Source organism: Cyclopterus lumpus, chromosome 4, assembly GCF_009769545.1.
Source record: "Cyclopterus lumpus isolate fCycLum1 chromosome 4, fCycLum1.pri, whole genome shotgun sequence".
Classification (NCBI taxonomy): Eukaryota; Metazoa; Chordata; class Actinopteri; order Perciformes; family Cyclopteridae; genus Cyclopterus; species Cyclopterus lumpus.
In genome coordinates this window covers 11,446,285-11,459,005 of record NC_046969.1, presented here as the reverse complement: position 1 = coordinate 11,459,005, position 12,721 = coordinate 11,446,285, and the positions used below count along the sequence as shown (strand labels likewise).

The window sequence follows — 12,721 nt, the reverse complement described above, 5'->3', positions numbered from 1 at the left end:
CCATAAACTTATCCCACTCACCCTTGGTGTGGATCCACGGCGATGGCCCGCGGCTCGCTCAACTCAGTGGCTATCAGCACTTTTCTCTTTCTGCCGTCTCCGGTGGCGACGGAGATGCTCTTGTTGCCAGAGTCGGTCCAGTAGATGTTCTTGTGGACCCAGTCGACGGCCAGGCCCTCGGGGGAGTGGAGCGAGTCGATAAGAGTCAGCTGCTGCGACGAGTCACTGGCCTTGTTGATGTAAGCACTGTTGAATGGTAGAGAAGATCACGGATGTGAACATCATGAAATAATCATTTTAAGACAATCACACAAGTTGCACTTTGCTAGATGTCTGCCTATGCTGGTCTCCTTTTCTTGTGCAGAAAGACTTGAGTGTACTATGGGCCTTAGATACCTCGATGCACATGGTGGGGAACAGGCGTTCTTTACTCAATAATGTTATGTCAGCGGCACTAAAACCTGACACCTCCAAAGCAAACCTCATGGCCTCCCACAAAACATCACCTCCCAGGAAGAAATAGTCTGTCTTTTTCCATCAGCAGATTACAAAGCACCCTGCCTCTTGATCTGCTTTGGTCCGTTTCCCCCTCAGTGTCTTTTCTGTCTCTTGTTTTCTCAATCTCTCTCCATTTTCCTCTTGCTGTCCACTTGTTGTCCGTCCAATTTTCTGTCACCATTTTTGCCTTTCTCGTTTCCCTTCCTTCCTCAACATCCTGAGACGTATAGCACATCATTATCTTCCCTATATAGATATAGAGATATAAAACAAGACAATATAAGACAACCTTGTTAGAAGGTTGGGAAATGCAATGTCCCAATTTATAGCCCGTTGTCACATTTTGGCAAACTAAATAACGACGAGTACGGAAGGGAGGAGCAGCTTAACTAAAGGCTGGTGAGGTAGTTGGAGCGAAAGATGAGGTGGAGATGGATGAGTGAGGAACTTGGAAGCAGCTTGTGTTGTTAATTGGCTGTGTTACTGTTTTCCACCACATCTTGTGCCGTTTTGTGATGGATAATCTGAGGCGTTTCTCTAGTGTCCCAGGGTTAATAACATTGACCCAACACCTGTCTCACACACAGCAAATTAAAATAAGGTCTGGAGCAAACTGGACGTGGATGAAATCCCTCACGTTATTGGCGCAAAAGTTTAAACAATATGAAAGTATACCATCCTGTATCGTCACTTATAGTCAATGATATTCCTTGTTCAATACAAGAATCACATCATAATCTCTTCTTTTTTTTTACAGACCTAGTGTTGATTCTTGTGTGCATGTCAAGCATAAAATATAATAAAATTCACGGTTTTAGTTAAAACTATTTTGATAAACTGGGACGAACAGGTCAGAGGGATGAATAGAGGGCAGACTGGAGTAAGAAGACAGGGACAGAAGAGTCTAAGACCACTGAGCAGATTGCATCTTTAATTGGCTGTATTATTGTTTGCAACAGATATCTCCATCACAGGGAGGAGTTAGCAAGTCATCGACTCATAGCTGTCTAATCACTATGAATTAGTCTGGAAAACCGCACCGTTACAGTGAGAGACAATGAGGATGAATCACTGTTCAATACACAGCTATTTCTTTTTGGTAAATGCTAATCTAGAAGAAAAAGTACTGCACTGGAAAGCAAGTAATGCTCGGGTAAAAGATGACAACAATCATGTCCGTAGCATTAAGATCCAAGTATTCTTGACACATTATATATGATAATCAAATGTCCTTCGATTTAAGTTGTTCATTTATGTTTGCTGACTTACAACAACCTGTCATCGCCGCTTCTCACCATTTTCCTGGCCATTTTTCATTTGCTGTATCTTTTATGGCTGTATCTTTGGAGTGGGTTGGTGAACAAATCAGAAAAGTGGGATGGCAATTTAGAGATCTGGAACCAGGCAAGGTGAAATGTAAATGCATATTTGGCACTTGTGACATAGCTGTTATGTAACATGTTGTGTCTTTAAGAAGGTCATGGGATTTAAACACTGATGAACTATCTAAAGGAGCAGCAGATGATCTCAAAAGGTACTTATGTATAATGAGAGATTTGGATCGCATTACAGTCCTTCACAATTATATCATGCAACACAAAATGCTTTTATGCTTTTGGATTTGGATTCTTTCAATGCATGACAGGGAGGCAAAAACAACCAACAACAACTCAGTACAAATGCACTTGTTGCTGGACATGTAAAGGGTTTATGTGCTGCTTCCAAAGAAGAGTTCATCACTAGAAATGAGTTCATTTGTCCTTTCTCCGTCAGAAGCCCTTGAGTAGATGTGGCCGTGCATGTGTATGCAGATGAGTAATAGTGGTGATTATTGAGGCAGTGAAATTAGAGAGAGCATATGGCTCAGCTGACATGATAGAAAGCCCCTCCCACAACCTGCCGGCTGAAACACACACGATATACCTCAGTATGTGGATTATGTGCAGGTAATACATGCGTGTGAAGGACAAATTGTTCCACCTTTTAGTGACAGATGACACAGCCCTCCAGGTCTCACACGCACGCGCACAGGCACAGGCACAACCGGTTGACAGAACAAGGAAAGAGCCTTATTCAAATCACATGTACCTTTCATCTTATATATATGTGTGTGGGCATACCTGTATATTTTACGATGATATAGATCACACCAGAACATCTTGTTGGTGGACACGTCTACATCCAGGGCCACTGCGTTCTTCAGCGTGGGAACCACCTGTGTGTATTCACTCTTCAGCAGGTCAATGCGACGGATCTCATGCCGGTTGGTGAACATCAGGTACGGACTCTTTCCTGATGAAGAGGGAAATACATTTACGTCAGGATCATGTTTGAGCATGTCTCCTGAAGAACCATTTGATATCATTAATTTACAACTTGACATGAGCAAAATTGGACAGATTGGTCACAAATCCCAAGAGATGTGTTGATACCGTTGGCAGCTATTAACCTACTACTGCAACCCCAAAAGAGTTTACATTTTACATCCTCAACCCACTTTCTACTCGACATGGGCCATTTGCAATACCGCCAATCATAAGTGTGCTAGCTTTAAAATGCACATAAATTGTAACACACTTCCCAAAAGGTGAAGCTGCATATTTGCCTCTTGTAATGCAATCCACACTGTACCTGAGCTAGAGACAGACCAGGTCACATTGTGCTCCTAACTGACAGTACAGTGTGCCGTCACGTGTTAACAAACCAACAAGCCTGGAAAATTCTCAAAGTTGTGGACTTGATATAAAGAAAATATACTGACATGACATTTCACTCCTGCCATTGGATCCATTATAAATCAGCTGTTAAATCCAATTCAACCAACTATCCAATGACAATCGTCCACCTCCTTTATATAAATCGGCCTTGATTTTGATGAATACACAGTAGTGTTAAAATGTTGGTTTGTTTGTCCTATTTAAAGCTAGATATAATTTTTTTGCCCTTTATATGTACTTCAGCAGTACTGTTAAAAACCTTCACATACATCTACAAACATTCCATGGGTGGTGTTGAGTGTTGATTTTTATCTCCAAGAGGGAACATAATGTAGGATAATCAAGGTCTTGTTTTTCACGAGTAATATAATGGCCCTTAAAACATGCATTTTTGATGATGTTAGCTTAAATAAATCATGCAAATAAATCCAGAGTAACATTCTGCACACACACTTATTTTTTTGACACAACATAAATGCTGTTCACTTAAGTATTCACACAATTATGCTCTGCAGAAAGGTAACGCATAGATTATGCAACGGTTGCGCATAGATTATGGAAGCCTTGAAAAGGACGCATCACTTTAATGCGTCTTTGAGTGTGTGTACGAGTGTTTGTCCTGCTGCTGGATGAAGTAATGAAGCACAATGTGCAGGTGGACATCATTCTATTTTTAGTACAAACAGCTTGTCAAAAGTATGTTTCTGGGTTCTCTTCAGCAGCATGTGCTGCTGGCTGGCACATCAGTTACCTCGGGCTGAAGGGGAGTCAAGCATTTTAATAATTGTCATGCAGTTGAAAAGGTCAACTTCCTCTTTAGTACACACACGTATATAAATGTATACAAATGTGTATGTGTATGTGTATATATATATATATATATATATATATATACACACACACACACACACACACACAGTATATATAATCCTATATAATTAATTTGTAAGCATACCTGCATACGGTGGAGACAACTCACAGACACTGTATACACACACACACTCACAAATCCATCAAATTTACTTCTAAATCATCAATGTCATTCATCAAACTGTAATCCAATTATTTCATTTACTTTAGCTCAACAGCACTGCTTCGCCTCGGATTTCTGTCCGTCTGTCTGCATGCTTCCCTCTCTGTCTTCATCTTTTGATCTCTTTGTTTACACAAACGCCCATCCATCTCATATTCGTGCTTCTTTCCATCAGCTTCACTTCTCTCTCCTATCTGTCAAGTTACTCTCCACTCCACACTGCCCAGTAAAGCAGAAATGCCACGTAACGAGACAACACACACACACACACACACACACACACACACACACACACACACACACACACACACACACACACACACACACACACACACACACACACACACACACACACACACACACACACACACACACACACACACACCTCGGTTTAATACGGACTACTGCACAGGGAGAAAAAATAACATTTCTACTACTGTTTGGATTCAATCATTTTCCTCTGACGACTAGGTTTGAAACCATCAATTTCACCTGCTGTGTGAGCAGGGGGGGGGGGGGGGGGGGGGGGGGGGGGGGGGGGGGGGGGGGGGGGGAGTAAGAGACAGGCACAAGAAAATGTGATGGTCCATCTTTCTGTCTCCATCAGTTTCCATGATGGATGCAGGTAGAGTCATGGAGAAATAAAGAGGAAGAGGATGTAATTGGGGAGGAAGTAAGAAGGGAAAGACATGAACGGATCAAGTGACCAGAAGGTGGGCAGAGTAAGCAAGAGGAAAGCCTGGATGAAAAAAAGAGAGTAGCAACATTTAAAATGATGTATAATAAACTTCTCTTTCATTAATCTCTCTGACCCATTTGTTCAAGACACCGTCTCTAATCCCTCATCCCTGTCATCGCAGCAATATGTCCTTTATGAAGTAAAAAAAAAAAACTGAGTCACTGTTTTCCTCAGGCCATGACACCAAAGACGTCATCAAAAAGTGCAACGTAATTTCTCCTCAATATATCCCAGCAGAGCAAAAGTCAGACTTCTTAACAAGAACAGGATCCCCTAGATGTGTTTTAATCTGCATTGTCACATCAGGGCTGTTGGGCCCCGTTGGCCAATTAAGGAAAAAGATAAATACGGGCTGGGGAAATTGATTTTGCCCAGCCCGTTTGATTTGTACAAAAGGAGATGTTTATGTTGTGGAGATGCAAAGTAAGACCACAACGACAGACGGAAAGGTCAGACAAAGGTTCTGCAAGATGATGGGGGTGTTCAGCTACAGCCAGTGTGATGGCAGTGTGGATGAAGTTATTAGGATGACGATATGTCTGGAAGTAGACACACATGCTGAGGTCAGCCATGCTTGTTAAAAACAAGCTATATAATGATGCATAGATGCTGCAGCAGGGAGCAGAAATGGACCTTCTGTCAAAAGTCAGAAAGTCATCCTACTTGCTCGCGTTCCTCAGGACAAAGCCAGTTATATAAGTCTTCATTATTCCTATGATTGACTGCTATTTGTGCACCAACATCTTAAAGTTCTGACCATCATCTTGAAAAACAGACACAATAGATGGTTCATATACTGTATATGTGCACATTTGTATTCTGGGCAAATATTACCAACATTCTCAAAGGCAGAAAGAATACAATGTTATGTGTTATGTATATTAAAAGTATGAGAAAACAGCAAAAACAGACAAGGTTTGACAGTGTTACGCAACATCTTGGGTCCCACGGCAAAATCTTTTGACGATGAGTAAAATCTGACCACTGCTCGAAACTCATTTTGAAAAGTGTGTGCTCAAACTGTCAAGTGTGGGAAAACAACTGCTCTTGGCACTGTGGTTAAGTCCACAGTTCTCTGTAGATGAGAGACAACAAGGAACAAAGAGAAGGAAACAAGAGCACCACTTTTGTCCACAGGCAGTTTGTACATTTCCTCTTTATCGTTGTGACAGTCCTGTTTTTATCAACCAGTTTGTGGGTGCACCTGGAATATTATCCATCCTGCTACATCTTCCTCACCCTTATCCTCACTCCTGTCTGTACATTTTATAAACGTGTCAATTTATTGTATGTATGTGGGTGTTAGCATATTTCAGTACACACAATATTGGCACCCAAAACCATTGATATTGAGCTCATGGGAAATAACAGGTTTACTTTGTATGCTATAATTTTTTATATAGGTGATGCTAATGAAGTTAGCAGATCCCGTGAGTGACTGTTCATTGTTTTGTGCGACATGCCCAAATCTGCAGTGCTGTTAATATTTGGTTGTTTAGTAATCCTGAATATGGTTGAATCCAACAATAAGATCATTCGGATTACTTTTTTTGGTCCACATGCCTTTCATTGTATGGACAAAAGTATATAAGAATATTTTTGATTTGTTTTAAAGTTCCAGTTACAGCCATACACTTCTATTTCATTTTGCATCTTTATGAAATAATAAAAAAAGTGGACACTGGCAAAACATTTTCTTAAGAAAAAGTGTGTGTGTGTATATTTTGACTGATCAGTTGTGACTAAATAATGGTGATAATGAGGAATAACAACGCAAAAAACACATAATTAATCTACTCTGAGAAGTGAGGGGACAGGTGTTTTATTCCCTCATGTTTATGCTTTCGTATATTTCCATTCCTCTCTTTCACTATCTTGGTAGTGGCCCTGTCCAATTAAATGTGGATCAACTTTAAGTTACAGATGACAGATGACCAAACATACAGTGAACTCCCCCACTCTCTCTCTCTCTCTCTCTCTCTCTCTCTCTCATACACACAATATTAATAACTCAAGTTGACGACTCAGTGAGTGGCATCACACCCATAACAGTGTAAACACAAAAACAATGAATGCAATTAGTGTAGAGCGAGCCTTTTCTCAGGGGACTTAATGGATGCTGCCATGTACTAACACAAAACACGCAACACACATCCACAAATACCAGCTTAGCATGATGACTCCAATCTGGGACTTTAATTTAATTAGCATAGCAAGTGTTGCTTTTTACTCCAACATTAATCTGCAGAGCCTGACACCACGTGTTAGGATTAGAAATTAAATGCACTCTTTGTACACTGGACAACGGAAGAGCAAAGAGCACAGGTACTGCAACTCTTCTTCTCTCAGTTACTTGCACAGGCTCAACTTGCACAAAATGTAGAAAATAAAACCGATATATGTGCCATCGCGTTTAACTCGAGGGTGACATTGTGTTTCGCTGTGTGCCTCTCAGATAAAAGCACAAATAACAGCCTTAACTTCAATATGCGTAAATGAGATGTGGCACTCGGCAAGTGCCACATTTCATCAAAGAACGTGTCACTCCACCTGACCCAGTGTCTGTGTACTAACGTTGATGAGACTCCTCGAAATAACTGCATGTTCAAATGTGTGACCAGAATTCCAAAGCGTATACGCATGCTGATGTGTGTGCCTATGCACACGTGCGATTGGGTGAAATATGAGCGTCGAGGAATGAGTTCACGGGCAAAAAACGGCTTCATTAGGTCCCTATTATGTCAGCTTCATGAAGCAAACATCTCTGTATTTATGGTCCCATCTCTGTTTGTGCCTCTGAATAAATAAACTTCAACGTAAACGATAATCCTCGCACACATTCTGTCTCAGAGCGATAGCCATCCATCCATTTATCTTTTTCCTCCTGCTGCTCGCCTATCCTCTATTCTAATAAATGTCCCGGCCTCTGACAAGGACTGTTTGCGTTGCTTAACAGTAATAAAGATTCACACGGAGAGGCATGAAGTAATCAATTATGTTTTTTATGCCACTTAGCTTAGGAGTGAGGGCCTGTTTTCTGCTTTAAACTCTCTCATTAACAGACCAGTTCAGCCGATAATGACTCAACCAAAGACCGATGGCGGTAATCACTATTAACTCTCTTTTCTCTCTCTTGTCCCACAGAAAAGTTAATTTGCTGTGCAACTCAATCAGTTAAAGGGTTCATTCGCAATGCATGTAAATATGTAGTTGCAGGGAATTAACACAGCCAGGGCAAGAGGTTATGTTTCCTGTAGAAATGATAATAGCGTAGATAAAACACTGATAATTAACCAATTATAGTTTTCAATGCTCTTTAAGTCAGTTACTACTCTTTTCTTTTAAATGGTTTTACATTTCCAACAGCACTGAAATTCTGCTTTCAGACCAGCTAGGTGCAATTTATTATTTGTTAGTGGCGGCAGGAATGATCTGCACGTTTAAATGGTTGTTGACAGAAAGAGTTGTTATCGGTCAATGGAAGACAATATTTGATTCTCATTCAAGCCGCTGTTTACCCAGGCCAACCAGAGGGACGGACCCTGCTCGTGTCCCACGGTGAGTGGGCAGGACGCCTTCCCTCCCACATCCTTCGCTTGACACTCCAGAGAGAGTTGGCTGCAAACTTTTCATTAGTGAGGATCGCAGGAAAAGGTGGCAAATATTTATTTTTGCACAGATTGCTGCGCATGGCCTCCATACAAAGGGAGCCTCTCGTTTCTCAGAATCCCAGTGTGAGAATAGTGTGGGACGCGCCTCGGTCGCTACGGGTGCTGAAGCGGGAGAGCAACAACGTGCGATTCTTTTCGAGTACAGTGCCCATGTCTGACAGTGTGTGTCTTTACCTGAGCAAATGGGTGAAGGGTACGTGTGTGTGTGTGTGTGTGTGATAAATAACTCACCCACAGCCTTGCAGGTCTTAGAGGCAGGGTCCATCTCGTAGCCTTCGTAGCATTCGCACTTATGATCTCCTTTGTAGTTGATGCAGATCTGACTGCAGGCATCTGGGTTCTCACATTCATCGATGTCTGTGTCGACATAAACGGCACAAAGACGGACAATCAATCAAACTTTTATTTCAGACTCAAGTTCCAGATGTCCAAGGTCCACTGTTTTTAAGTTTTTAAGTCTAACCTGGTGGTTAGAAATATTTAATTGTACTCGTCTTTATATGATTGTATATTGTGTCGGCAGGTTATTTCACCTGTCCACTGCACAGATACTGTATGTTGTCACGCGAGCACAACAGAGATACTCAGTCACAGGGTGGTACATTTAAACAACTTAAACCAAATAAATCAACAGTGCAACACTTTGGGAAGTGGCTTGTTTGCCAGCATCCCCCAAAGCTCGATGAGAATATCAATACCAATTTGATTGGTAGGATTCGGGATGTGTTTAAAGCTTAGCACCAAGATGGAGAGCAGGGGAAACTGCTTCCCTGGCTTCATCTAAAATGTAAAACAAATCACTTTCAAACTGCTTTAAATTTGACTTATTGATGCTTTGTGTCTTATATTGTTCATTTAACTTGTGTAGGAGAAGGAATGCTAAAATCTGCCAATGTGATTTCAGACAGTTACATCATTTGAACTATTCTTTTATTCATCTCACAATATATATATATATATATATATATATATATATATATATATATATATATATTTCATATAGAGTATAGACCCACCCAAGAATCTGGGCCTGGCAACCAAACTACAATTACAATAACGTGTTTTTGTGCTCCAACTGGCCTCATATCCCTTTATATTTAAAATTGTTTATTAAAAACAAGATAAAACATGAAAATATGTTGGCTTTTGAGTGGTTTAAACAAGTTATTTTTGCGCCAGTTCATTCCTGCTTCAAGTCACGTACCAGATTTTATTCTTTACTCCATTATTTATGAAAAAATTGCACATTTCCCCATATTTTATGTCAAAATGTTGCTTTTACTAGAATATGATCAATAGCTAGGGGTTGGAAATGCCATAAAGCTTTCACGGAGCTCCCATGGTTTCTCACAGAGCTAAATAAAGAGCTAAATAAAGAGGCCAAATGAAGGAAAACTTCACCGACAAAATGACCTTTTGTTAATCAATTATTCACCTTTTGTAAACATATGGTCATTTTATTTGGTTTAAGTTGTTTAAGTTGTAAACATCTGTTTACAAACTCTCAAATAACTCGTGCAGTGAAATTCATCCATTCCAATGTCCAGTACTTGCCAAACAAATGCATCTTTGTTTAAACCTAATCATTTAAAAACACGCTGTACAAACAGTCTGATGCTTGTGTCCGAACAGTTCTGTGAGTGTTTGCAAGTGCACGTGATGATATATAGTTTTGCAGTTGTTAAACGTGGAAGCCATTGACATCAGTTTAATGCTGACGCTTTAGAGTATAAAGATAAGATAACACAGGTTGACCAATTCATATATGAATATACTTTTTCTTTTGTGCATAACGTCTTTTTTCTTTACCTCCACAAGACTTTTTGTCCAGGAGTTTATACCCAGAGGGACAGTCACACTCATAACCAATTCTGCGGTCCCTGCAGATGTGTGAGCAGCCGCCATTGTTGTCTGCACACTCATCCAGGCCTGTTGAGAGACGGGCAGCGGGAGGACGGATAGAGGACGAGGCAGGCAGAAGAGGAGAGGGAAGAAAAGAAGAGTTGAATATCAAATAACTCCAGCAGGCTATCAGACAGGAAACAAATCCAGCCTGGATAAAACACAAAGAAAGAGTTGGACAGAAAGACAAACATGTGCATGTGCATAGTTTTCATCATTCTGCCAGTTGGGATAAGTACATCCTCTAAAGTATGTCTCTGTGTACACATCAAATTTCCATTAAAAAAAAACAGATTAAGCTTAAAGGCAGTAGAAAAGTGTGCATGTAGACAATGTGTGTGTGTGTGTGTGTGTGTACAGTATATCCATGGGCCTGCTAGTGTGTGTGTTCATGGCCTATAGGCACAGGCTGAGCCAAATACAGCTGGAATCAATCCATTCCCCAGTTACAGACACACGCCGTCCTTCATCCTCTCATCCCAGTCTCTCCATTCGCTCATTTTTTTCTTCTTATGTTTTTCAGTATTTTAGAACAGAAGAACAGATTGGACTCCCTCTGAGTTATGCTTCCTTTGTGTCCGCTCCGTTTTGTATCCGTTTCTGCACCTCCATCTATTCCTTTGTCTTTCAACTACCCTCCAGGGAGTGGAGAGAAATCGCTACTGAAAGCTTAAGCTGGTACTTCATTACCGGCTTACATTAAAGATTTAAGCTTCAACGCTACAGGTTGTGATGGGAGGCAGTGAGACTGGGAGTGAGAGACGGCAGGAATAGAAATGGGGAGAGACAAAGAGAGAAAGAAGTAGACTTCAAGAGACATTTGACCAAAATTATGGTTGCAATTTACAGACGATATGAATGTATTCTACCAGATAACCAATCAATCCAGTACAAACATAGTATCGAGGTCGAAGAAAGTGAAAACATTAAACTAATTCTCAACTAATTCATTTTAGCAAGACAGCTACATAATATACTTTAGGTAGGTGTGAGTGTGGTATACAGTATATGTGTGTAAAGTATGCAGACAGATATTTGTAACAACTAAGTGATACTTTTTAGAACTGACATTGTGATATGTCAAATATTTGACGTTCCCCCTTTTGATGAATCTTAATCTGAGACAATTCCAACAGTTTGGGAGACAAAACCCGATTGCACAAAGTGGTGAGGTCCATGAAGAACCTCGACAGGTTTGCACAGTTCTGTTGTCGAACGTCATTTGCCGGAAGGGAGCAAATAAATGCGGCAACATTTTAAAAATCTTGCGGCAAGCCTTCCCAAAAGAAGGAGAAGTTGTTATAAATGGTATTTATAATCATAGTATACATGATTTTGGGGTGAGATGTTAAACCATATGAATGCAAGGGGCAGATGCCCATACACTTGCCCATATAGTGTGACTCGACTCTAAAGGACCCAGAGGAGTTTTGGACCATTAGTTTAGTGCTTTTTATGAGTGGGTCCCCATTGTATTCACATTATACACACACACGTTTCACATCCTGCCTTCATGTTTGACAGTTGTGATAATGCAACAAGAAATGTACCAATGTGCCAACAAACGCAGGGAAAAAGACTGCTGAAAGAAAATGCATGATTGCAAATGTTTCATTTGAACCATTTTACATAGCTTTTGACCTCGGATCAAGAACTATTGTGTTGTCCATGTTGTGCATAATGGCAGTTGTAAGTTATAGTGGAAACAAAGAGGACATGGTGCAGGTCTGCCCTGAGACACACTGAACATCATGTTTAACATTAATGATATGGTCACAAGGCAATCTCATCACAGGGTACATCCGCCTGCCTGGAGATCAGAGCGTGCTGAAAGGGCAGCGCGCTAACATACCATTTTAAAAAGACACGTGACTGGCTTCTACATCAGAGCAAGAACATCAGTGGAACTGAGTTCCCTTCAGTAATCTCTTGAGCCTTCTGCTTGTACATGTACTTGAGTAGCGTATGTACTTATAAGAACATATTAATTTAGCTTTAATTAACAGGTATGTTTTTCTCAACTGCCTCTCTCTGGGTGTGCAGCTGGCTTGCACTGCTTGTCATGTGAGATCTGTGACTGAAGCTCGCTAAGAGGTAATTATCTGAGGTGTATAGATAATCTGTGTGGTTCCATATAGGTTAATATAGTCCCGTCACGATT

The 12,721-nt window shown here is 40.7% G+C and overlaps 1 protein-coding gene across 2 annotated transcripts in view; it reads right to left on the bottom strand.

The window, feature by feature from the left end:
* Positions 1–12,721, bottom strand: part of lrp8 (low density lipoprotein receptor-related protein 8, apolipoprotein e receptor) — a 149,967-nt gene that overhangs the window by 26,574 nt on the left and 110,672 nt on the right. For both annotated transcript variants that reach the window (XM_034530752.1, XM_034530753.1), the window contains exons 8-11: positions 10,468–10,587; positions 8,890–9,015; positions 2,619–2,790; positions 22–246 (exon numbers count right to left, since the gene is read on the bottom strand). In XM_034530752.1, coding sequence (XP_034386643.1) covers positions 22–246; positions 2,619–2,790; positions 8,890–9,015; positions 10,468–10,587 — 643 coding nt within the window. The remainder of the gene's footprint in view (positions 1–21; positions 247–2,618; positions 2,791–8,889; positions 9,016–10,467; positions 10,588–12,721) is intronic.